We start from the raw sequence: 26,984 nt of genomic DNA, 5'->3' as shown, positions 1-26,984 counted from the left end.
TATAATTAATTAATTGAGAGAGATATTTTTATAAGAACTTCGATAACGACTTATAAATGAATTGAGACTCTAGGTTAGCAACTCAATCCATTGAAGTAAGTTTAGAGAGAGAAACAAGATTCATTTGAAGTGTTGAGGGATATTGTAATCCTAGACTTTTTATTAATTGAATCTTTCTAGTAAAGTTTTGCCCATCAGCCTTTAGATTTAATTTAATTATTATTTACTTTTAGTTTTATTTTTAATTAATCACTTTAATTCAATTGTTTGAATAAGGTTAAGTTGTGTTAGTTTTAGTATTTAGCAAAAGTTGGTACAATTCTCTATGGGATTCAACACTTTACATACTATTATATTACTTGTTACTATAGGGACACTTGCATGATAAAATCGACAACAAATTTAAATGTTATTTTATAATATATAATTAATTTTTTATTTTTTTAAATATTAATAATTTATAATTAATTTAAAATATTAGTATTTGAAATTTTAAATATTAATATTTTATTTATATTTAAATGTTATTATTATTAAAATATTAATAAATTTAATTTAATTTTAAATTTAAAACATTATTTTTATAATATATAATTAAAATTTATTTTTATTTTATTTTTTAAAATATTAATATTTGATAATTTATAAATTAATATTTTTATAATTTAATCATTAATTTTTTGAAATATTAATATTTTTATTTATAATTTAAATGTTATTATGATTAAAATATTAAAATTTTTTAATAATATATAATTAAAAATTAGAATGAAAAGGAGAAAGGCAAGGAATGAAGCACAATGGGTAGAGAAAGAAAAAAAAAGAATGCTTTTGTATGGGTAAGGTTGTAATTTTTCAAACTTGTAAAAGGTATTTTGATCTTTATCATTTTTAAGGCTATTCCTTAACTATGGAATAGTTAATACCATAAGTAAGGTTGGTATTAGCTATTCTTTGGTTTTAGCTTATTTTGGGTAATAGTCATTCCAGAGGAATAGCTATTCCTTAGAGCATTTTACAACCAAACAAAAGAACAAATGTTCCTTAGGAAACCAAACATGCAGGGGAACGTTTTTAAATTATATTAAAAGAAAATATGTTATAAATAAACATGAAAAAAAGATCAAACAAACGAATTGAAAAAGCAAGAGATATGAAAAGTCAAATAGGCTATTCGTCTTAATCTTTAAAGTTATTGAAACTCAACACTTAATAAGTTCTAGCACCCGAGCATTCCGTTCATTTGTTGATGCATGATCTTTCTCTCAAAAAGAGTAAAGCTCGAATCTTCTTTTCTCCAAATATAAAAAAAAAAAATCACTCAATAAATTTTGATGTACATATATTCCAAATGTGACACAAATGTTGGGATGGATTCTCTCCCTAGAAGCAAGTCTAAAAGAAATTTAGGAATTTAGGATTAAATGTAAGAAATAAGATTTTTAATTATAAGGGTTTTATTTATTATCTTTTTATTGAAAATTTTTCACCGTTATTCTTATGGGAATAATTGTAAAACACAAGGTTTCGTTTGGAAGAAAAAAAAAACACCTCAAGGTGTTACGTGAAAAAATATCATACCACGGAGAGTTTATGGAGTTTACCCATTTTATATCATGATGCCTTATAAGTTAGGGATAGACATAACACATAAAAAAAGTCCCTAAACTATTCAGAAATATTCAAATAAACTCTTAGTCCTTTATTACGTTCAATCAAGCATCTACACTTTTATTTTGAATCAAACAAGCCTTTACACTTTTAGTTTGAGCCAAATAAGCCCTTATGACTATTTGTTAACTTAATCAAAATGTTACTTATCATTTTACATCACATGGCATTGATATGGCATACTTAATCAAAATGTTACTTATCATTTTATATCACATGGCATTGATATGGCATGTTGACATGTCATAATGGATGATGACATGGCATATTGATGTGGCATGATAACATGGTCATCTAACATTTTTCACCATCCAAAATTAGTACCACATCAACACCATATGAGTGTAAAATGACAAGTGACATTTTAACTAATTGCAATTAGTCAACAATTAATCATAAGAGCTTATTTTATCAAAGTAAAAGTACAAGAGCTTAAATGAAAGTAATAGAAAAAAAGATTTATTTGAATTTTCTTTAATAATTTAGAGATTTTTTTAACATTATGCCTTAGAAATTTGATCCTTGACATGTAGATAACCCTATTTTGAAAAGAACAACAAAACCAACTAGTCTAGAGCTTATTGTTTGGAATAGAACTACGTAACTAACTAGTTGTCAAAAATATTAGAAATGAGAGAGAGAGAGTAAATGGCGCTGATGGGAAAAGAATATCAAGATTTATTCTCATTAAATCAAGTAAAAAAATACAAGAGCAGTATTTTTATGTGTAGTTATTTGGGTTTAATAAAAAAGAGTAAAGTTAGTAATCTAACTAACAATTAATCATTGCCTAACTAACTTTTATAACTGTACAAGAAACGATGTAGTATTAAGTCCCTCTCCTTTTATTGAAATGGTGAGTATTGGCTCTTTGCTTCAATTTTTTTTCCAATTAAGGGCTTTAGTTGTTATACATTTCTTTCCTATGTTTCTTTCTTCTGGAAACACTTATTTATATACTGTGAATCATTGATTTCTAACATTCCCCCTTAAGATGACGTGTGGATGTTATGAACACTCATATTACTTAGTAGATTATAGAATTGCCTTGGTTGAAGTGCTTTGGTGAAAATGTCAGATAGCTGCAACTGTGTTGAGATGTGTAAGGGATTTATCAATCCAATCAGCACTTTTTCTCAAATGAAATGAACATCAATCTCTATGTGTATTGTTCTCTCATGTAGTACTAGTTTTTTATCGATATGTATTGCTGATTGGCTATCTGAATAGAGGTTCACTACTTCAGAATGATTTATTCTAAGGCCTGCCATCAGCAACTTTATCCACATAATTTCCTAACAAGCTGCAACCATTAATCTATATTTTGACTCAACAGAACTTCTAGCCACCATTGACTGTTTCTTTGATTTCCAACTCACTAATGAGTCTTCAATGAAGATACAATACCCTGTGACTGACTTCCTAGTGTCAGGACATCTGCCCAGTTACTGTTTGAGTATCAAAACAGTTTAAGGTTACTTTTAGACCTCATTAAAATTCCCTAACCTAGTTCTTTCTTGAGGTATTTTAAGATCTTGTGAGCTACTACAAGGTGTTGGATTCCAAGTTTGGCCACGAATTGAGAGAGTGTCTGCACTGCATAAGTGATGTCAGGTCTACTAAATGTTAAGTATAATAATTTCCCAATCAGTTGCCTCTAACTTGTAGCATCTGTTAATTTATCTTCATCACTGATCGTGGTTAACTTATGATTATAATCAATGGGTGTGCTTTCAAGTTTAGCTCCAAGTAACCCATGTTCTTCTAGAAGATCCAAAGTGTATTTTATTTGGCATATTGATATGCCTTCTGGTGATCTAGCCTCTCCAAGTCCTAGGAAGTACTTGACTTTGTCAAGGTCTTTGAGCTTGAACTCTAAGCTTAGGAATTTCTTGACATCAAATTTTGCCTTGATTGAAGAGTTGGCAATCAGTATATCATCTACATATACTATGAGGGCTATAAAATCTTCATTGCATGCTCGCATGGTGAAAAGTGAGTAATCTGAGTTTGATTGTTTGAAACCATACTTCAAAATTGATGCAATAAGTTTTAAGTTCTAGTCTTTTGAGGCTTGCTTAAGTCCATAAAGTGACTTATGTAGTTTACACACCATCTTTTAACCAACAACGCACTCCCCTTTAATAGAATACCCTTGTGGTAATTCCATGTATACTTCCTCTGTTAACTCACCATTTAAGAAGGCATTATTCACATCAATTTGAGATAAATGCTAGTTATGTGTTGTTGCCAAGGTAAAAAATATTCTGACTGTTGTTTGACTTACTACAAGACTGAATGTTTCTATGTAGTCAAAACCTTCAATTTGATTATAGCCTTTTACAACCAATCGAGCTTTGTGTCTTTCCACAGTGCCATCAGCATTTAATTCACCTTGTACACCCATTTATATCCTACTGCATGACAGTTAGAGGGCAGTGGCATAATGCTCTAGGTACCATTATCTTTCAGTGCTTTCAATTCAATAGCCATGGCTTCTTTCTAATGAGAATACTTGACTGCTTGGTGGTAAAAGCTTGGTTCAAAGATAGCTAACAAAGAGGTTGTGAATGATTTGTGTGTAGGTGATAATTAGTGAGTGGACAAGTATTTGGTGATTGGATGTGAAGTCACAACACTAATTTGGGATGGTAAGTCTAAATGATATGCCTCTAGGTACTTGAAAAGATGTTTAAGTCTGGAACTTATTCTAATATCTGTTTGTGTGTCATGAACAGGTTGTGTTTCATGTTCATGAGCATTACTAGTTGTAGAATCACTAGCTATGCAAAGGGCATTTTGGTCCAAATTATTTGTATTTGATGATGAAGGTTGGTGACTTGATGAAAATTGTTTAGGTAAGTATGGTTCTACTGGTTGTAGGTCTTGGTGGAGAAAATTTGATGGACATGAGTCAAAAAAGTGAAAGTAACTATCATGCGCTTTAAGTGTTTGAAAAAATGTCTGATATGGTATTCTATGCTATGCGGAATGAAAAGGAAAAATTTCTTCATGAAAAACAACATTTCTTGAGATTAGGGTCTTTTGTGCATATCATATACTTTATACCCTTTAACATTATTTGGATACCTTAAGAATATACACTTGCCAGCTTTTTGGTCCAAAATCTTTCTGTTTCTAGTTAGAGTAGACACATAACAAAGGCTACCAAAGACTCTGAAATGAGCATTGGAATGTGGCTTTTTGTAAAGTAATTCATATGGTGACTTGTTCTTGAAAATCCTAGTGGATATTCTATTAATGACATGTACTACAGTTAGGACTGCATCCCCTCAACAATGCATTGGCACCTTTGAATGAAACGACAAGGTTCTTGCTACCATTAGTATGTTCTGATGCTTTATTTCAACAGTTCCATTTTATTGATGGTCCTCCACACGTGAAAATTGATGGATGACTCCCGTCTTTGCAAAGAAATCTGTGAGTCTAAACTCTTGACCATTGTCAATTCTTATACATTTAATGTTGAGTTCAAATTGTTTTTGAATTAAAGCATGAATAAAGGAATGATGCTTGAAACCTTTGATTTATTTTTCATGAGAAAAATCCATGTAAAACAGGTATAATCATCTACAATTGTGAGAAACACTTTTGATTTAATAGAGTAGGTTCCTCATAAAGACCCCAAATATCAATGTGAATCAATTCAAAAGCATTTTTAGTACATTTAACATTAGCTGGAAAATGTACCTTTCTTTGTTTTCCTAGAGGACAAAATTCACAAAACAAGTAATTTGAACACTTAATATTTGAAAATTGTTGGCTTATTACATTGATTCTTTTAAAAGAAGCATGTCTAAGTTTGAAATGCCATAAATCAAAGGTCTTATGCCCTACATTGCAGGTTCTATACTGTGAAACAAAAGGAAACTTAACAATTTTATCAAAGTAGTAGCTAGACAAGTCTTATTGTTCTCTCCTATCTTTCATCAAGGATAGTCCAAAAGAGGCCTTAGTAACCCCAATCACTGTCCATGAAGGAATGTCTTGGACAATATAGTACATGTTAGTGAAAAGAACACAAGTCGATTTGGTATTGGTGTGCTGACCAGTAGATATAAGGTTGAATTTGAAGCTTGGTACACAAAGCACATTCTTTAAAGTCAACAATGGGGTTACGCTGACAGTGCCTATGTGAGTGACTATAACCCTTCTATTATTTGGCAGTTGAACAAAACAATTCATAGCTGGTCTTGCGTAAGTAAAGTTTTCTAAAGAGCATGAGATATGATCTGTTGCACCGGAGTCCATTATCCAATAATTTTCTTTTATAATCAGAGAATTGACATTTTTGAATTTATGAGGCATATTGTTTATTGTATTAAAACAGAGATGGCTTGAAATTATACTTGCAAAGGCTGAATTGGCCAAGGAATGCTTTTATTGTTGAACATTTGTGGTGAGTCCTTTACCATCACCCCTCTTCCTATTCCATGCAAGTTTCCTCAAGTGAGAAGTCATTTGTTGCTGCCACATTGTTTATTGCTACCTTCCCTTTTCTAACACTGTTTTTCCCTTTTGTGAACTTGAATCTTCTGGGAATCTTATGATTCTAAAGCTTTTCTCTTTGTTGTGTTCTTTTTTCCCACAATGACTGCAAATTACGTTCTTGAATTTCTTCTTAGTTTGTGCTACAGTAAGCATTGCTGATGACTCAAGTATGGGTTGTGTTTGAAATAACATGTTTCTTTGTGCCTCTTCCCTTAGTACTAGATTGTAAACTTTATCAAGACTCGGTACAGGGTCCATAAGTATGATTTGAGATCTAACTACAGAGAATGAATCATTTAACCCATTAAAGAATCTAAAGACCATGTCCTTATGGTATTGGTCAATGTATTTCTTGAAATAGCTTGGGTCACACTTTCCACATTCACAATGTGGCAAGGGTATGTAATTCTTCAATTCTTCCCATATCCCCTTGAGTTCAATGAAGTAGGCATCAACTGATCAAGTTCCTTGACTAACATTACCAAGGGTGTATTGCAAGTTGTAGACTCTTGTGCCATTAGGTTGAGCAAAGCTCTGCTTTAGTGTGTTCCATATCTCTATAGCAATGTCCATGTAGAATACTATTAATGTTATTGGAGGGCTTATAGAATCTAGTAACCAGGCTATTATGAAATTGTTACACCTAATCTAGGAAGGGTATAAAGTGTCTGTGAGCTGGGGCTTTGGAATGGTTCCATTAATAAAACCCAGTTTGTTTTTAATTGAAAAGGCTAGGAGAAAGGACTTGCTCCATGCCATATAGTTGTTTGTGGTGAGCTTAGGGTTGATGACAACTGAACTTGCATGATTAGTGTGATTAAGTTAGTAAAGAGACTGAGTGTCTACCACTCGTGAGATTTGGGATGATGTTTGAGGTTCCTAGGTTCTTGATTAGGTTGATTCAAATAATTCAGACATGATTCAAGCAATACAAGGAAAAATAGTGACAAAGAAATGATGCAAAGATCAAGCAAGAAAATGAAGAACAATGGTAAATGTTTTCTTGGTGCTATAAAGTAAGACAAATCTGTCAAATTTATTTTACCAAAAATGGGTGAATAGGTAAGCCATGGGAAGCAATGTTGATAGTAACATCCATACCCATTACCAGTCTTATTGCTCAACTGTTGTCTCCATGCTCTAATACCAAGTCAAAAATATCAGAAATGAAAGAAAGAGAGAGTAAATGGTGCTGATGGGAAGAGAATATCAGGGTTTATTCTTATTGAATCAAGTAAGAAAATACAAGAGTAGTATTTATATGTCCAAGTATATGGGTTTAATAAAAAAGATAAAGTTAGTAATCTAACTAACAATTAATCATTGCCTAACTAACTTTTAAAACTGTACCAAAATTCGTGTACTATTGAGTTCTTTTCCTTTCATTGACGCGATGAGTGATAACTCTATGATATAGAGTTATTTGGATTTAATTTTAATAGTAATTTAGCTTAGTTCTTGTAGTAATGCATAGAAATTAATAAGTTTTATTTAATTATTTTAAATTAGTTAATTCAAGTGAGTCAATCTAATCTTAGTTGATTTTATGCTTAATTCGATGTTAATATGGTTAAGATAGATTGTTATTGATTTATTTGTGTTTTTGTAGGTGTTTGATGAAAGAAGAATTTTAATGGAAAAAGAAGAACAATTTCAAGGTGTAGACATCCACTGCACATGTTTCGGTATTTCGGCCATAACTCTCTATAGAGGTTCAAATCAGATGATTCTTGACCATTGGAAAGATAAGAGAAAAAGCTACAATTTTTATGTTTACCACTTCACCTGGTTTGTCTTGAAAAATGGTCAAAAATATTATCAAATTTGAAGCACTACAGTAGTTCTAGGGCAATTACGATTTCTGTTAATTAATTGGGTAAGGCTACGACCCATATAGTCTAATGAGGAAATCCTAACTGAAATTGACTTCTTTCTTCACCCAACTTGTCCTAACTTCAAAACCTTATAAAAAATAATCTTTCGAAGGGGAACCAAACACCAGATTGACAACTGAGAGTCAAGCCATAAAGTTATTGAAGCTAAGAAGAATTTGAAGAATTCAAGGAGATTTGGATGTTAAGAATACAATTCTTGAGTTTTTCTATCTTTTTGTTATTCTCTTATTTTTTTTGGCTTTGTTTTTAATGTTTAAATTTTATTTGATGATAATGTGTGACTTGATGGGAAACTAAATTATTAATCTAAGATTATGATTAAACTCAATTCATAGTCTGATTTATTTATCTCTATTTTACTTATATTTGATGGATTTAAGCTGTTTATTTTATTCTGTTCTTAATGCTTCTAATTGACTAGCTACCAATTAGATTGAATTGAAAACCTAAGTTAAACCTTGACGAATAAGATTTAGGTAGACCTTGAATGGAATAGCGTATGATCAAATGCACTTAGTTGATTAGATGGTTTAATTTGCATGTAGGGTATACATACACCTATAAGCCATACATAGCCTAAATTAGAGCACGAACTTAATGAATCTTTTTTCAATTTAATTTGCATAGACATATAGTAAATTAAATAAGAGATGTATTTTTATGAGAAACTCGACAGAGACTTGTAAATAATTTAAGATTGTAAGTTAACAACTTTATCCATTAAATTAAGTTAAGATAAGAAGAGACAATATTTAGATGAAGTATTGAGGGATATCATAATTTTAGATCTGGTAATCACTAGAAGTTAATAAAATAATTTTGCTGATATATTTTAATTAGTTTTAGTTGTTAGTTTATTAGTTTTAATGTTAATTTTAATTATTTAGATAAAATTATAATGTGTTAATTTTAGTAGTTAATAGTAAGAATTAATTCAATTCTTTGTGAGTTCGACATTTTATTCATCACTATATTATCTTTGCAATACATATATTTGTGTAGGTAAAAAATTGAACAACAGTGAGTATTAGCTCTTTGCTTTAATTTCTTCTTTCTAGTTGAGGGCTTCAGTTGTTCTTCTTTTCCTTCCTGTGTTTCTTTCTTCTAGAAACACTTATTTATGTACTGTGAATCATTGATTTCTAACAAATCATACCTAAACTAACAAGTAAGTTTAAAGGTGTCTAATTAAGGAAGGGTTTGGTTCTCCCCTCAAGCTAGCTTAGCTTTTTATGCTTAGGACATAATCTAGTTCAAAAATATTATATATTACTAAATAATATGTTTTTCATTAATTTTAGTTTTAAAATATTAGTTTGTAAATACTTTTTTATTGAAATATTTCATTAATGATTGGGTTTTTTTTTTATGCTGGAAATTCACGCAAGGCCCAGCTACCCTGTTAAATTTTATTAATAACGAAATAAAAGTACAAAGGAGGGGGGCATAAACCGTACCTCCAAGTTACATGATTATAAGTAAAGTTCATAGAAACACCTAGAGTAAGGAAAACTATTTTACGTGCATATCTTTGATGCTACAGTAAAACAGATTTTCCTTACTATTACATGGAAACAACAATTTAGAATGAAATTTAAAACAGAAAATGTAAAAAAGAAAAACACCTAGGATGGAGTGTTTCATTTTATAACCATATTTTTTAACTATCATCATAAAATTGAAACATGTCCATTTTACAAAATTCTATTAGAGTAATTAAGCAGGAAAAATAAACTAGGAGTACTACTCCTTTACATTCATTAAAAATGAACATAAGGTAAATTAACTCTATCTAATCTGAGAATACCTTTGAGCTGATCTTCTGCTTGTGAGAATACCTTCAGATTTTGGTGCGTATGCCCCTGATTCGCGAGATGGTCTGCTGCCTGGTTTCCCTCTCTATGGATGTGCGAAATCCGAAAAGAGATACTACTTAAGGATCTACGAATAGAGGCAAGCAAGTACTGAGTCCTAGAAGATCCCTGATGACCCTCATTAATCATGTGTACCACTACTTTCGCATCCATTTCTATCCAAAGTCTAGAAACACTATATTCAGTACACAACAATAGACCCCTGTGCAGAGCCATCAATTCTGCTTGTAAAGAATCAAACGATCCAAAATTTTTAGAGAAACCAAAGATCAAAGTACCAGTATGATCGCGAAGAAGTCCTCCTCCAACAGCATTCTGAAAATTGTGCTTTGAACTACCATCAACATTCAACTTAAACTCACTTGTTGATGGTTTATGCCAAGAGAATATTCTTGGTGGATGTGGGACTGCCTGCTGAAATATTAGACCCTATGTCTGAGCAATCTGAAGATCTCCCCTTCATTGCCACCGTTGGAATTGTCTCCCATGAAATAGTTGGTGGATGAGCTTGAGTACTCTCCACACCACTCTGTTAGGATATATACCAAGGTTCCTATGTTTTGCATTGTTCCTTTCAACCCATAAGAACCAAAAAATGAATAAAGGCATTAACGTGCGCATGTGTCCTCTTTTTGTATAATCTCCGGAGTACAACCATGCCCACATAATGTGATTAACAGTCTGGGGATGAATAATGTTGATTTGGAAGAATTTCGTGAAATAAATCCAAACCTGTACGGCAATTGGGCATTCCCACATGACATGCAAGAGAGACTCCTCTGAATTGCAATGTTGACATTTAGAAGCTAATTGGAAACCCTTGGTTTTCAACCGCAAATCAACTAGGATCCAGTCCTGTAATAACCTCCAAAGGAAGAAAGAGATAGTTAGAGGAATGCTTTTATGCCAAAGTAAATCAAACACGGGGTTTACCGACTGGCGTTGACAAACTATCTCCCAAGCGAACTTAGTAGTGAATTGCCCATTTGAGGTAGGCACCCAAAATGCCGTATCATCATTAAGAGGATCAATCGAAATGTTTAGAATTTCCACCACCACTTCCTCAGGCAGCACATTGTTCAGCTTATCCACGTTCCATGTACCATCATCATAAAAATGGGAAACTCTTGTCATCGATGATGCAAATACTGGATAACGATTGACCAAGGGGGTATCACCCATCCAACAATCATGCCAAAAGAATAGCTCTCCCTTACCAATCCCCCACCTAATGTAATTTTCTGCGGTTGAATAGCTGGCGAGCATTCGTTTCCATGTTTGTGAATCATGGACTTTCGGTTGGACGTACCTCGAAATTTGGGCCGTACAATATTTAGTCCACATAAATCACGTCCAAATTCTGTTACAAGATACAAACCTCCACCAAAGCTTCATGCTAAAAGCAAACACATCACCTAAGCCTCGGATGTCTAATCCTCCCTCACTAAATGGAAGTGTGATCTTATGCCACGCATTCCAATGAATGTGTCTAGTGCCTGCTGAGCCTCCCCATAAGAAGTTGTTGAACATTTTGTCAATTTTCTCAATCACATAGATAGGGGGCTTAAGGACCTGGAGCAAATAGATAGGTAAAGAAGACAGAACACTCCGTAATAAGGTAATTCGCCCACCCGGAGATGGAATTTTATTGTCCCATCCTTCTATGCTCTCCCGAATCTTTTCCACCAGATCATCAAACAACATTACCTTTTTCGGACCTTTATAAAGTGGCACCCCCAAATACGTGATAAGCAGGCATTTATGGATGAAGTCAGTGGCTTGAGAGATGATCTGTTTGCACGAATTTTCCACATTCCGATGAGTGATGAAGCAACTTTTAGAGTGGTTTATTCGCTGTCCAAAAATCTCCTCATATTCCTGCAATAACGTAAGAATTTTCTGCAAAGAGGATTTGGCATCATCAGTGAATATAAGGATATCATTTGCAAATGCCAAATGGCTAACTAACATGGAGCAATTTGAAGCATAGTGCAGAGATGGATATTGAGCAAATAATGCATTTAACCCTCGGGATAAATATTCGACAGCCAAGATGAACAAAAGAGGAGAAATGGAGTCGCCCTGTCTGAGTCCTCTTTCTGACTTGAAATATCCCACAGCACCACCATTAATCAGCAAAGAGAACCAGCAATTAGATATGCAACGACAGATCATGCAAATCCACTGAGAATTAAATCCTAGCTGCTCTAGCATTTTGAAAAGGAAATCCCATTCAAGTCGGTCATATGCCTTCATCATGTCCAACTTGAGAGCTATATTTCCACCTCGTGACTTTCGATCAATCTTCCCAATTAGTTCCTATGCAAGTAGGATGTTGTCGCTAATCAATCTCCCCCCTACAAAGCCACTTTGATTATCTGTAATGATGGAAGGAAGCACCTTTGCAAGACGATTAGCTAAGATCTTAGTAATGATTTTATTCAAGACATTGCAAAGACTTATCGGTCTGAAATCACTCCATGTCGATGCATTGTGATTCTTGAGCAGTAGCATAATTGTTGTGGACGTGATTCCCCTTGGAAGGTCAGCTCCATGAAAAAAATCAACTACTACGTCTAGGAGGTCATTTGCAACTATGTCCCAACATTGTTGGTAAAAATACGAAGAGAATCCATCAGGACCAGCAACACTATCCTTGTTAATATTAAAAACTGCTTCTTTCAGCTCCTCATTGGATGGCTCTGCACATAAACTCAGATTATCGTTATCAGAAATAATAGCAGGAATCAATGAAGCATCAAACCTGGACATATTACATTGTTCCTTCTTCATGAGAGAGGAAAAGAATTCCACTGCAGATGATTTAACTGCATTCGGTTCTTTAATCCAACTGCCATCTGAATTTTGAATCTTGAATATATGGCTTTTGATTCGTTTCTTCTTGACTCGCATGTGGAAAAATTTGGTATTGCGCTCACGCTCCACAAGCCATTTAATACCAGATTTTTGCTTCCAGAATAATTCTTCAGCACTAAGATAATGGTTAAGCTGAGCATATGTTTTGTTCATTGTTGCCCAATTCTCAATTGATTGTTCCTGTTGGAAAATTAATTCACAATCTGCAGCTCTTTGTTCTGCCACCTTCAAGTTGTGGAATATGTCTCCAAATACCTCTTTATTCCACCTTTTCAGTGACTGTTTTAACCGGCGTTGCTTCCCCCAAAAAGCCTGTAAGCTTGAGCCTATGATGCGAAGATTCCAATTCTGTTCCACAAATTTTTTGAACCCATGATGCAGAACCCAAGCATGTAGAAATCGAAAGGAATATGGTACTTTGTCTTGGTTTTTTGAGCAGAAAATCAGTAATGGGCAGTGGTCTGATCTGTCCCTGTTTAGGTGCTGTATTTGTGTGGATGAAAAAAATTCTACCCAATGATGGTTATATACCATTCTATCTAACCTTTGAAACATACGATTGTTGGTCCAAGTGAATGGGTTTCCTTCATACCCGCCATCAATTAATCCACAATCGAGTAAGGCTATAGCGAAATCTTCCATAGAACCACCATGCGGCATAGCACCATTTAATCGTTCCCCACTGTTAACTATGGCATTAAAATCACCCCCTACTATCCACGGTGTATGAATATTAGCTGACAAGCTTCTCATGCAATCCCACAGCATTAACCTTTCCGACTTGGTATATTTGGCATAAATAAAAGAAGCCAACAAGGGGATCTCCAACCATGGTATTATGAGCTTCACATGAAGACATTGTACATGGTCTAACAACACTTCACAGCTCAAATCAGAAGCATGAAACAACCATATTTTCTGAGAGCAATTCATAAAGACTTTTTCAAAACCCAGCTTTCTTCTAATATACTCAACTTTAGTGGCATCAACCATGGGTTCCAAAATCACTACAATTTTTATCTTATGTGCTAGCTGCAATTTCTTGATCCTTCTTTGCACTACTGCGCTTGAAATATCTCTTACATTCCATACTAGTGCACTAATCATGATCGGGTTCTGGCTGCATAACTTACCAAGATGGAATCATCATCAGAGATTCCATCATTTTCTCCCATTTCCATGGCTTCCTCCGATGCCAAACTGGTTATTTTTCCAGTTGAAATTACAGTGTCTGAATTCCTTCTGCGTCGCATTAATGGGTGGACTTCCATCTCAACAGAATGATTTCCTGAAAGTGAAGAAATGGCACTTATTTCTTTGTTGTACAAACACTTACCTGAAGCTGATTCTGAAGTAGGGGGTTAACATCATTCTCTCCCTTCCTTACACTAGATCTGGTTAACTTGGAAGCGGTCTGATTGTGACCATCTTGGCTCCATGTCTGACTTGCACCTTTACCTTCTGTTGGATTGTGCTCGCCACTTCCTTCTATTGTGTCAACTACCGTATTTGGACCCCTTGGTCCACTTTCTGTAAGTCGGTGTCCTTCCTTCTACCATAAAGTCACTGTGTTCCCTGCTCCTTGATGCGGCGTTGCATCATGTTCTGCAGTCATTATTAATTCTTGATCCCTCTCTCCCGTTTGATCTCCCTGCATATGAAGGAATGGATGTGGGGCAGCGTCTCCTACCGTTGGTCCATCACACGTGTCACATGTTTTGTTAACTGCCTCAACTGCTTCCCTTGAGTCTGTTGATTTTTTAAGTTACAGCACTTTGTTTCCGCTTTGTTGGACTTCCGCTTGGTCAAAATCTGTTGCACTTGTTGCTTGTTTCTTAAAATAATCCTTTGTTATTTTCCCACTTGCACCTGGTTGCCTAAAATTATACGCCAACTTCCCATCACTTGCAGCATGCATAGAATTCTCTTCTTTTTCTCCCATATCTTCACATTTTGGGGCCCACTGGTCAACACATGCAGCAGAGCTTTCAAATGGAGACGCCAAAATTCCTTCAGATCCCCCATGAGTTGTCACGTCCAGAGGCTCACTGTGAGGGGGCCCCGCTGACACCAGCCCATTCTCTCCATGTCGACTACAGTCCGCTTCCTAGGCATTCTCGCCCCGCTCCACCGAGTCAGCCAACGTGCCCGAAATGTGTTCATCACGTACGGGATTAATACCCCCATTTTTTCCATGCTTGTTAAAAAATTATTTTACCTGGTTCTGCTCATTATTTCCTTCCTTCCTTCCAATTCTCTCCGTTCCACTTGTCAGTCGGTCCTCCTGTGCTAGGGTTGATTTTTAACCGTTCCTTACGAAAGCTATTTTCTTCCCTATTTGCTTGTCAGTATCTTTCTCAACTATCGACTGCTGCTGCAGGTTCTCAACTTCACTCCTCCCTCGATTGTCCGTCTCTTGTTTTGTCATTGCTTCTTGGTGCAAAGTAGCAGCTGCCCCACTCTGACCCCCTGCTTCGTGTTCTGCCATTTTTTGGCCGTTGTTATGCATTGCATATGCTTCCCGCATTGGGTTTTTCAAGAGGCAAAAATTTGAATTCCCGCTTGGAACTTTATTGCCCGAATTGTTGGCTTTTTGCTGTGCTGTACTCGCGTCCTCTTCTTTTTCATTCCTATCTTGTTGTTTTTGGTTGGTTGAAGGCTCCTCGAGTGGCCCCACTATCCCTTCTATCAGTTGTCCCATCTCCTGCTGAAAAGCTGTTATTTGCCCTATTGGGGCGGTAAAAAAATTTCCAGCATTTTGACTTGCTGCCGCATCAACCGAACCTTGCATTGACGTTCCTTGACCCTCTGCTGCTATTGATGATATTTTTTCCTTTTCACTCATGCTTTTTTCCATGCAAACTTGATCCCCATGCACGTAAAAGGAAAGACGTGTAGAAAGCCCTTCTGCTGATGATGTTTTCTTTCCCTCAATAGGCATTGATACCTTGATATCCCTCATGTTTGCATGTTTTCGTACGCCATGCACATGACTATCACGTGTGTCAGTTTTCGAGGATTGAGGCTACGCTGCTATCACCGCCTTCTCTCCGTCTATCGCTTGAGCGTCGTTCATTTGTTGGTCCTCTATCACCTCTCGATGCGCGTCCTTTATCCCTACTTCTGTTTCCTATTGTTGTTCACCTTCTTCATCTTCTGATATCACCTGAAGTCTATTCATTACTGGAACCCTGATATCCTTTAAAGTATTTTGTGTATCTTTTTCCTTGCCCTGCGCGTCCTTCACCCTACTAAGGTCTGCTCTGTTCACAGCTTGCCACCTTTGTTGTTGTTTCAACGATTCTTTCTCAGCTCCTGTCACAATGCATGCATCCTTCTCTATAGTCAGTGGGGCGATTGCTCCAGTATTGCTCCTAACTTGTACCTTACCAGACCCAAGTGGATTTGGTCTATTGCCCAACACGATATAGTCAACTTCACAGTGCCCTACGTGACAGCAATAATGACAATAATCCGGCAGTTTCAAAAATTCTACCCTTTGTGAATAACCATTACTAACCACTCCAGTCTTTCGATTCTACACCACAATCCATACCTGGTCAACTGGTTGTTTACGACAATCAAACTCTACGCAAACTCGTGCCACACTTGGACGAGAACCTTTGGTTGTTACCTCATCAACCATTAGGGGTCTCCCAACAATGTTAGCTATTAATAACAACGCAGACTTGTCATACAAATGAGCCTTCAGATTTGGGAACGAGATCCACACTGGAACAATCGGGGATTCCTTCTCTGCTTCAAACTCCGGAGACCATTTGAAGACTCGCATTTTCTGGCTTGCGATAAACCAGTTTTGCTTAGTCCAAAGCCGGTTAAAGTCTTGTTCATTAGAGAGATGGATAAGAACATGCTTATAATCCAACCACCTAATCTCGTATGCCCTTGCCAACCCTATTCCTCTGAACGCCGATCTAATCCCTTCTAGCTTCGGCATGCAAGTGAATTTCCCTATGAGTGATAGCTTGAGAGGCTGAGCTAAAGTTTAGATCTCATCTTCAAAAAAAATTGCTGTTGGCCGATCCTTATACACAACTGGGTCTCGAGCTATGGGGATTATTGGGGGTTTTTCACCAGTTGCAATAGATAGAAACGATTTTTTCTGGAATCTTGGGGACGGCGGAGCTTGTTTATGGGTAAGTATGACTTGCAGAACACCTTGGGGGCTTGCGACAGTGAAGGATTCTCCATTGCAGTGCTTGGGCTTGCTGTCGGCAGCCATGGGGAGGGTGTTACTGCCGGTGGTCGTGGGTTTGGGGGGTCTGGCGGCCTACCAGTTGCCATAGCTTGGGTTTGGGGAAAGGGGGGAAGTGCACTAGGTTGAGAGCGTTTTCCACTTTTTTTTTTTTTTTGGGTTTGGTTTTCATTAATGATTGGGTTGAGTTTGAAGCTTTTAAAGATGTCGACACGATGGGGTTCAGCCTGGCTGGCTTGGCTCATGAACATCTTTATGTGAACATGACTGCATATGGATTCAGGGAAGGAACAAGCCCTCACCCGTTTGTTTCAATGTTAGTTTCCCAAATCCAAAACATGCTGTTTCGGCCACGTTGCTTTAGGCCTAAGAAAGGGGCCCATGAAGCATCTGGACTTTGTCTTTTGGTCCCCAAACTAAATATATATTATAATTACATTTTTTTATTTACATATTTAAAGAAAAGAAAATTGAAAAAAGAATAAGATTTATAATCTTGTGAGTAACTCAAAAAAAGGACTAAAAGGATATACTAGTATTGATTTTAACGAATTATAAATTATCTAATATGATATTGATAGAAAATTTTTTCTATTGAGACTATAATTGATAGACATTGTTGCTATTCAACCCAATCAATATTCATAGATGATTTTATCATATTTTCGTTATATAGATGTTATATATTAATAATGTAGGTATAATATTGAAAAAAGTTATTAAATTATTTAAAAATTTTAAATAAATTTTTATTATTTTATTACATTTAATCAAACTATAATACCTTTTATTTTGGATAATAATAAACTTTTATAACCAACTATTGTTAGTCAAATATCACTTATCATTTTATGTCACATGATACTCATGTGATGTATTGATATGTCATAATATATTATGGTAATAGGATTATGTGATATTTTCACATTTCACATCAACCTCACATGGTATAAAAAATAACAAGTGATATTTTCACTAATTGCATCTAGTTAATTAGTCACAAAGGTATATTTAACTCAAAATAAAATTATAGAAACTTGATCGAATGCAATAAACGGAAAAAGATTTATTTAAATTTTTTCAAATAGTTCATAAGTTTTTAAAAATATTATACGAATAATATTGTCATGTGTCAACTTGCTAAATTAGTTCTAATACTTTTTCTCTTTAGTAAAATTCAAAATATGGACTGTATTCATGGCGTTGGGCTTTTGCTTATTGGATGGCTTCATACTCTGGCTTTTCGAACCTGGTTTTTGTCGTTTATCAATGAATTTTAAATTGCAGGAAAAAGAAAAATAAGGTTTTAACCTTGGAGAATGCTTGTGAACTTCTTTAAGCCTAGTAATAATTTTATGACTCGCGGCCTGACCTTCTTGAATTTTTTTTTTTTTATAATTAGGAAAGAAGAATTTGAATCTTATTCTCTCAAGATAGGGAGATTATGTACCATCCACGGAGCTAAATGCTCGGATGCCTGACCTTCTTGATTGATTGCAGCATATTAGTTACATTCTAGACTTTTTCAACCACTAAATCAACTGAATTTACCTCTATAGCTGGCAACTTATATGCATATCTACGGAATCTCGTCAGGTTGGCAGACAGAGAAAAAGTGGTGGTTCCCGTCACTGAAATAGTTAAGATTTTATGTTAATTGGTTCTGAAAATTAGTGCCAGCACAAAATATTACACCTTGTACTTCAATGAGAAGCACATATGTATTTTGGTGGTTGGAGGAGCTAGTTCTGCTTTGCTGCCATTTCTATTCTGTCCCATTTCTGTTTCCTCTTCATTTCCTCCTGGCAAGCTTCGGATTCCCGATGCTCGGTTTCTTGGAGGCACCTATGGTATAGAGTTGGAGCCATTTCTTCCAACATGGCCTTGACATTTTCTGTCAATTGCTTGACACTCTTGCTCCAGTGCAGCTTTAGGTTCTTCTCCATGCCTTCAACTACCACAGGAAACACATCTTCCATTGCTGTTGATGCCATCTTCACAAACTGCTCATTGTTCCATACATACAGTGCTCGCTCAGCAACCTGATGTCGAAGTTATATAAGACTAAATCAATGAACTGCAAAACAAACTAAACCCGAACTCGGAAACGAGACGTTTCCTCAATAAGTCTTCTGTCCTGAGTTTGGTTTATGGTTTACCTTCCAACCCCATGTTGTTCTGTCTGGAAAATCAAGCTTCAATTATTATCCAATTCAAGTATATCAGAAAACAAATTGGCTTCTAAATATGTTGTCATGGGGTCACAGTCAGGACATTTTACCACCACCATTAACATGATGTTAACAGTTTCACTATGGAACAAAGGGCTCAAAATTTTCAGACTTGATTGTATAACTTTTCGCCTTTTCTACAATAGCTCAGAATAGCAAAATTTAGTAGCATTAGTGTATCAGATTTCAATTTATCATTGCTTTTGGCTAAGTTCTTACTTCTTGGCAATCAAATTGGAAGCATGAGAGGGGAAATTGAGAAATTTCCATCAATGCTCCCTTTTGAGCAAGCTGAATATAAAAAGAAAACAAGTTTCAGAGGAACTATCAAGAAAATTAATGTGTCAAACCTCATCCTTAAGCTTACCTGTGAGTTGCAACTGCTCAAACATCTCGTAATTTGGGTGCATATAAGCAGAGCCAACTTCCTGTACTGATCAGGATCTATATTCTCCACCAGTTCCTCCAATTCTCCTATAAGTAAAACTTCTTTCTGACAATTGGTGACTGGCCAGTATCTTAGAATCCCTCTAACCACCACTCCACCAAGAGCAGGCTCTTTCTGCACAAACTGAGAAACGCAGTAAGCCAGCTGCCTATGGTAAACCTGCAAACCCTTGGTCTTGTGCAGTGGGAGAAGCACTCTCATCAAGAAGAGCTTGTGCTCCTCTTTTAATGGAACCGCAAAGCCGTTGATGATGCTTCCGCATATCTCAAGCAGCTCACCAATCCCACAATGCCTTTCTGTCTCAAAAACATAGTGCAAAAAGACATCGTTCATTGCTTTTCTCATTAATGATCTATAGAAGGTGAATCTCGAATATATCCGATGGAAAACATTCTTCAAGCTCTCTCTTTCTCTAGGGTCTTCAGACTGAAAGAGGAAGAGAAGATTGAGAATGAAATGGCGATCAATGTAATCTCGAAGTGTCTTGGGATCTACACTCAGAACTAGCCTAAGGAGAATATCATAAACAATCTGCAAGTGTGGCCATATCGGTGCAAAAGTGGAAAGAAGTTCTTCATCATCAGGTAAGTCTGAGATGATGGAAGTATTGGAAGGTGGAGGGAGTGGCCTGAAGAGATTGGCAGACACCATGGACATGAGAGGTGACAGAAGGCGTTCATGCAATGGCTTCTTGGAGGATTTGATCAGATAGAGAACTTGAATAAGCTTGAGGCGCTTGAGCTCTTGTTGTGAAGGGGACTCCAGAGGATCAGTGAAAGTGAAAATGAAGTTGCAGTCAGAGATTGCAGAGAGGATTTCTTCATATTCGGTGCCAAAGGAAGATTGCCTACCATTGGTGGGACTAGAAAGGTTACTTCCAATGTAAGGCTTGGAATCTAGATCAAATAGGTGCTGAAGGGTAGTTTTCTTCTTTGGTGATGCTTTTGGAGAATTCTTGGGGGAATCCCTTTGAAAGCCCATGTTCAATCCCCGTCCCCTTTCTTTCTTCCTTCTCTGCTTTCCTCCAATTGCAAATAGTTGTTCACGGCTATTAATTTGATTGAGAATCTCTGCTATGCTGGGAGAGAGAGAGAGAATGTTTTGATGTTTTCCTTATATCCTTCTTTCCCGTAGGATAGTAAGCAACAAAAAAGGCCAAAAGAACAGCGGTGTTTTGTAGACAAGAAATGTTGTAATATCCGGTAACAAGCTATTGAATTCTCGCCCTAAGTCCACTTAACAACGACAGGCAAAACGAAATAATGTTAATAAAGGAATCTCCTTCCCCTCATGCTCCTCGTCTGGTGAAAGCCATGTGAATTTCTTTGATCATAGTAAGTTGGAGGCATTAACAACTTGTTCCAAGGGGTCATCAACAAGAGGACAACATCCAAATTAAATCTATCCAATGCAACACATGTGCCTCACCAACCCACTGCCCAAAGCTTTTTGCAGTTTGGGACCATACATCACAAGGGGACTCTTACAAGATCAAATAAACACACAGGATCTTTTACAAGATCAAAGCATTTTTGTCCTAGGCTGGGTGTCTACTGCCAATCAACGATGATTAGCTAGCTGCCCTAAACCTTTTGTTTTGTTTTTGGGGCCTAGCCCTATATGAACCTTATTGGTACGACGAATTTGTATACCTCCTCCTGCTTTGAGTAACAAGACCATTTAAAAGAACATTTTGGGAGAAATTTGCTTAATTAGAGTTACTCACTCAGACTTGGTTTCTTCCATTCTCTTGTTATTAATTTCTCTTTCTTTCTTGTTTTGAAGTTCGACAAATCCAATCCAAATGTCAGCACCTGTATTATCATACTGGACCATCATGCTAATTAAGCGAACGATTACTGGCTTTTGACATTAAAAGTAAAATAGCCATTTTGGCTATTTTAATACCAAAACGGCTATTTGAGCTAGCCTTGGCACTTCTTTTACATAAAAAAATGCCGGTTAAGGTTCTTTCTTTTGTTATCATATAATAAGAAAAGAAAAAGGAGAGATGAAGCTCCTAGATCCATAGGCTGTTAATGAAATCCAGCAGTTGCAGCCTTGGCAGCAGAGATATCAGGGGGTGGAGATGGGAGCATGGTTAGAGCAAATATTCCACTTGCAGCTGCTGCAAATGCTCCAAGTACAAAAGCTGGAAGGTTTCCACCTCCAAATATTGCATCAAAGGGTCCACTCCCTAAAGAAACCAGTATCTGCAAATTCATAAGAAAGCACAATCAATACCAAATTTGTAAGTAGCTTAACTCTACCATCTATAATGATTTAGTTGAAGTTATAGCTTTAATAAGAATGCAGTGTTACCTGGGGCATTACTATTCCAAGATTCAGCACTCCCAAAGAAAGCCCTGTGTTCAGAGTAAATGATAATCAATTAGTTTGAAAGGATGATTGGGGGAATACCAGAAAGGTACAGGAAAATTTACCCTGGCCTGCACCGGAGGAACTAGAAAATATGGATGCCAATGCAAAAGGAATGCTGTAAGTCACCTGGAAAAAACATACACAAAGGAAGTTATCCTTTGGAATTAATCCCATTGAAACAAGATTTCCCCTACTGAAACCTACTAATCATATTAGAATTCAGATCAAGAAGAAAACATATAAAACATGCATGAAAATGAACTCAGAACATTTCACTGGAAAATGTGATTCATTTTCTGAGAGATGACTGCCTCCGCTGGCATACTTCCAAAAAGGAAAAGAAAAAAAAAGTGTAATGTGATGAGAACAATAATATGCCAAATAAAGAAGAAAACAAAAATTGATACCCAATTTATCAGAATGCAATAAATGGCCATTGGAAGTATCAAAACATAGTATGCCTCTACTCCCAAATAAATTTAGCCTTTGTATTTTTTCTGATTAAAAAAAGTCTCGAAATTCATCAAAAATGCACTAGCAAGCTGTTAAAAAAGCATGACATCCAATGCAATCTCCTTAACACTTATGTGACTGATCAAGAACATAATTTCTAATCTTCTATACAATTAAATGCATCATACCTTTTCAATTTTTTGTATAGGATTTCCCTTCAGAATCATAAATGCAAGTCATTATTCATAATAAAGTTGAGACTCAAAATTTATGCAAGAAAACAAAATAAAATTAAAACTTACAGCTAAGGGTATCCCTAATGCTGCAAATAGAGACAATGCCCCTGCCTTGACCCCTGCTCCTGGCGGCAAAGGGACTGTGACACCGTCCATGGTGGCGAACCGGCGGTTTGACTTAGCCAATTTGGTCACCAAAACTGTCATGGCCAAACAAAAAGCATGCAAGAAATTGATAATCCCCCAAAGCCTCTTGACCCCTCCAACCCCACGCGCCAACAGCTCCACCCCAAGAGATGTGAACCCCAACACCACAGAGTTCAACATGAGCCCCAACGCCCCCGCACGTACCCCCCTATTGTACAGCCTCAAAACGAGGTTATTCCCCTGTGAATCCCCACCGTACACCTCTCTCCCCATCCAATCAGTGTCGAACAACAAGAAAGGGAACCATGCAATCCAATTAAGACACGTCACCAACAGCAGAACCCACATGGGTCTTTTCAAGTCTTTAAGCGCAGCGAATACTTCCCCAAATAAGGGAACCGGCGTCGCCTCTGCTAGTTCTTCTTCATCCTCAATCTCGTCACCTTGGTTACCGGCGCTTCCAGGTTCCGGTGACCAGGGTTTTTCATGCACATAGGAGAGAGCGATGGAGGTTAGGGTCAGCAAGAGCAAAATGGAGAAAAAGAAACAGCTTTTGAGATTTGCACAGTAAACATCACAAGCTTTCGTGGTTGTAAACGGGAAGATGTTGTGAAGGTGAGGGTAGGAACCGGCAGCGAAGCCAAGAACGTTTCCAACCGCCATGAAGAATGCAAAAAGGGTGTTTGCTGTTCGCGTTTTCTTCTGGTTGTTCCCTGAAAGATCAGCCAGTAAAGCTCTGCATGGACCTTGAAGCATGTTGTTGGCCACGTCGAGGATCCAAAACCCTATGACAAAGACCACAATGGCACGTGGCTTGATGTCATTGGCCATGGAATCCCCAAAGAGATGGCCTAAGTCTGCTGCGAAGCCTATGAGGACCACCGCGGTGGCGACCAGGGCTGCTCCCGCGGCGATGAAAGGGCGTCGACGGCCAAAACGCGAGGTGCAACGGTCGCTGTGGTAACCAACGATGGGTTGCACCAGCATTCCCGAGATGGGTCCACAGAGCCAAATGAGAGAGGCCCATTTGTGAGGGATGCCGAGGAGTTGAACATATGGGGTGAGGAGGGATAGCTGCAAGGCCCAGCCAAATTGGACTCCGGCGGCGATGGAAGCCACGAGGATGATCTTTTTTAGAGGAGATGGGCGTGGAGAAGACGACGGTAGTGGCTGCTGGAGCTGAAAGGAAGATTTCTTGTTGGCTTTAGTACTCTCCATAGCTCTACTGAAAAGGGTACAGTTACTCTGGAGATTGGTAGTTGAAGACACTTGATTCTCTCCTATGGTTCTAAAGTGAGATATTGGCGAGGACAACAAGTGAAATGCGTGGGACATATATATGAAGCGAGAGAGAGAGAGAGAGAGAGAGGGGGGCAAAGGGAAAAGGGGAGAGGCGAAAGAGGGAAGCCTTATCCATTTTGGAATTATGTCTTGGGTAATTGGGGTTGTGACACTGTACGGTACAGGGTTATTTACTCCACGTGTAAAACAGCCTTAAACTCTCTTTTCCATCTTTAGGAGACGAAATTGAATTCCTCTGTCTCTTTACTCTTGGCTCTTTATTAAGGCATAAATACTTACATACGACAAGATGCACTATGACTTGTAACAAAATGGATTTCCTTTTCTCTAGAAATTGAAACCACTTTAACTTTCTCCTACTCGCTTAGACAACGGATGAAGAAAGAAAGATGAAAAAGTTTTTAACTTAAAAATTCAATACTAAAAAGTGAACACATCCTCAACTATTAACAAAAATTTAAATAATATTATGAAATATAAGTTGAAAAAATAATTATAAAATCTAAATAATATTATGAAATATGAATTGAAAGAACAATTATAAGAGAAAAGTATTAATAAATTAATAAAATAAGAAAAATGCTATGTAAGTGTATAATTACGAATAAAGTGAAAAACCTATTTACAGGCTAATTACTTAAACCCTAATCTTAATTTAATTTAATATATATATATGTATATATTCAAATCTAAATATACATAATTAAATTTAAGAGTTAAAATTGGATTATACTTTTTATATCTGACCTATTGAGCTGTTTGATTGGGTTTGAACTTTTTGGGTTATAATGGACATTTAACATATATTCATAACATTCTCCTTAAATATCCATTATATTAAGAATATACCTTATTAAAACGTTATTAAGAAAAAAATCTCATGAAAAAAATTTGAGTAAAAGAAAAATAGTACATAATTCTTTTCGAAAATACATTTTTGATTTATTACCCCATTGAAAACTTTACTAAGAAAAATCTAGTGGGAAACTTGATGGCTGTATTATTTAAAATCTTTAAAATAACGCATTCTAATATTTTGTAGCAACTTTTTAAACATTGTAGTAGGAAGGGTTTTGGTAAATAAATCTATTAGATTGTCACTTGAATAAATTTGGTTAACACTAATATCAATTTTTTCTTAAAAATCATGAGTGAAGAAGAATTTTGGAGAAATATCTTTTGTACTAACGCATTCAATGTATCTCTCTTTAACTGGGATATGCAAGCAGTATTATTTTCATATAACATTATTGGAATTCCCTTCTTAATTGACAAGTCACATGTTCCTTAAATATGTTGAGTTACAAATCTTAACTAGACACATTCACAGCTTATAATTTGTCTTATAAAACATTATAAAATAGTCATATCGTACCTCCACATGTGAATAAGTAATATTTCTAGGATCGAACCTTGTGTAGATTAGATAAATATTTTGTATCTGTATAACCAATTAAATTTAATTTTGATATATTTGAATAATATGAGCCTATGTCCATTGTTCCTTGAAGATATATATTGAAGTATATATTTAATTCCATTCTAATGACTTTGAGTTAGAGAAGAACTATATCTTCCTAACCATTAGTTTCATTTTCAACCTACAATTTAAAAGATTCATTTTATTCGCAACTTTTTGAATTTATTTTAAATTCATCAATTTTTGTATCAACATGCTATTAAAATTTAGATATAATATAAATAAAATTTTCTTATGACACCTAGGTGGACACATGCGTTACAAATTTCATGCATAGATATTTTAACCATGTTTTTGATGGATACGTAAAATCACAAATAAAAGGTTAAAATTTTTCAGTTGAAACATATATTGAAGTGAATTCAAGATACTGTACACAGTCAATATATATATATACTTTATGATAAAAAGACCAACAAAGTCAGCTTTATGATCAGCAAAATCCAAAAAAAAAAAAAAGAAGTCAATTTCATGGCAAGATGAAGAAAGAATTTATTGAACTTTGATTGGTAGGTGGAGGTATGGAATCAGATTAATATATACATATATTTATATATATTTATTTATGCGTGAGGGATTTGAGATACCGTAGGGATGGAGAGGAGAGGGAGGACAGCATGGTGAAATTGTTTGACGTTATCCAGTTGGAGCGTCCGCGCACCCCAAAAAGACTGAAACGGCAATAAAAACCGGTGAGGAATTGAAGAGCCAAGGGAAGGGATTCAGAGATTTTTTATTGACTTTGGAAGAGCATGCATGCATGCAGGTGGCCACAGCCCACAAAACGAAAGGGATGAGACACACCATCGGAACACCCTCCCACTCGCTGCCTCTTTTCCCACTTTGGGAAACGTACTGCTCCTGTCTTTGACACACAATAATTCCATTCCGATAATGCCGCCTGCCCTTTTTTCTCCTACAAATACTTTAGCTCCAAATTTTATCCATTCCCAAATCACACAACTTTCTACTTTCTATGGTCTGCTGAATTTGAGTAAACGCATGGGTATTGATATCCATTTCTTTATGAACAAATTTAATATTCTTTCCGTATGAATACATTGAACATATATTGAATTATGCATACAATATGGATTTGAAATGATAGTGAATTTTTCTTTTTATTTTTCAATCTTTACTTTTTATTTTTAATTTTTATATAAGAGAAATAGCATAATAGCTCTAACTAATATCTTCCTTTGTCCTGACTAGAACTCTTTGGTTTAATTGAAAAAGAGTTCTAAGTCAAGCGGATCACTG

At 36.0% G+C, this 26,984-nt stretch overlaps 1 protein-coding gene and 1 pseudogene across 3 annotated transcripts; both read right to left on the bottom strand.

Annotated features, from left to right (window-relative positions):
• Positions 1 to 18,680: 18,680 nt before the first annotated feature.
• On the bottom strand, positions 18,681 to 20,791 carry LOC18593135 (serine/threonine protein phosphatase 2A 57 kDa regulatory subunit B' beta isoform-like; annotated as a pseudogene). Its single transcript, XR_016028011.1, has 2 exons — positions 19,644 to 20,791; positions 18,681 to 19,087 (listed from the first exon to the last, which is right to left on the bottom strand). The product of XR_016028011.1 is annotated as a serine/threonine protein phosphatase 2A 57 kDa regulatory subunit B' beta isoform-like (transcript).
• Positions 20,792 to 21,572: 781 nt separating this feature from the next.
• On the bottom strand, positions 21,573 to 24,291 carry LOC18593134 (sucrose transport protein SUC8). 2 transcript variants are annotated; one of them, XM_007020197.3, is made up of 5 exons: positions 22,862 to 24,291; positions 22,748 to 22,774; positions 22,169 to 22,232; positions 22,047 to 22,090; positions 21,573 to 21,937 (listed from the first exon to the last, which is right to left on the bottom strand). In XM_007020197.3, exons 1-5 carry the CDS (start codon positions 24,275 to 24,277, stop codon positions 21,761 to 21,763), a joined length of 1,728 nt encoding a protein of 575 aa, XP_007020259.3. In that variant the 5' UTR covers positions 24,278 to 24,291; the 3' UTR covers positions 21,573 to 21,760. The 2 variants fall into 2 exon arrangements, with proteins under 2 accessions (XP_007020259.3, XP_007020260.3); XM_007020198.3 differs by lacking the exon at positions 22,748 to 22,774 and having other exon boundaries at positions 22,862 to 24,279.
• Positions 24,292 to 26,984: the final 2,693 nt, after the last annotated feature.

This window comes from Theobroma cacao, chromosome 8 (genome assembly GCF_053813885.1).
Source record: "Theobroma cacao isolate CCN51 chromosome 8, ASM5381388v1, whole genome shotgun sequence".
Classification (NCBI taxonomy): Eukaryota; Viridiplantae; Streptophyta; class Magnoliopsida; order Malvales; family Malvaceae; genus Theobroma; species Theobroma cacao.
This window is presented reverse-complemented; position numbering and strand designations above follow the sequence as displayed.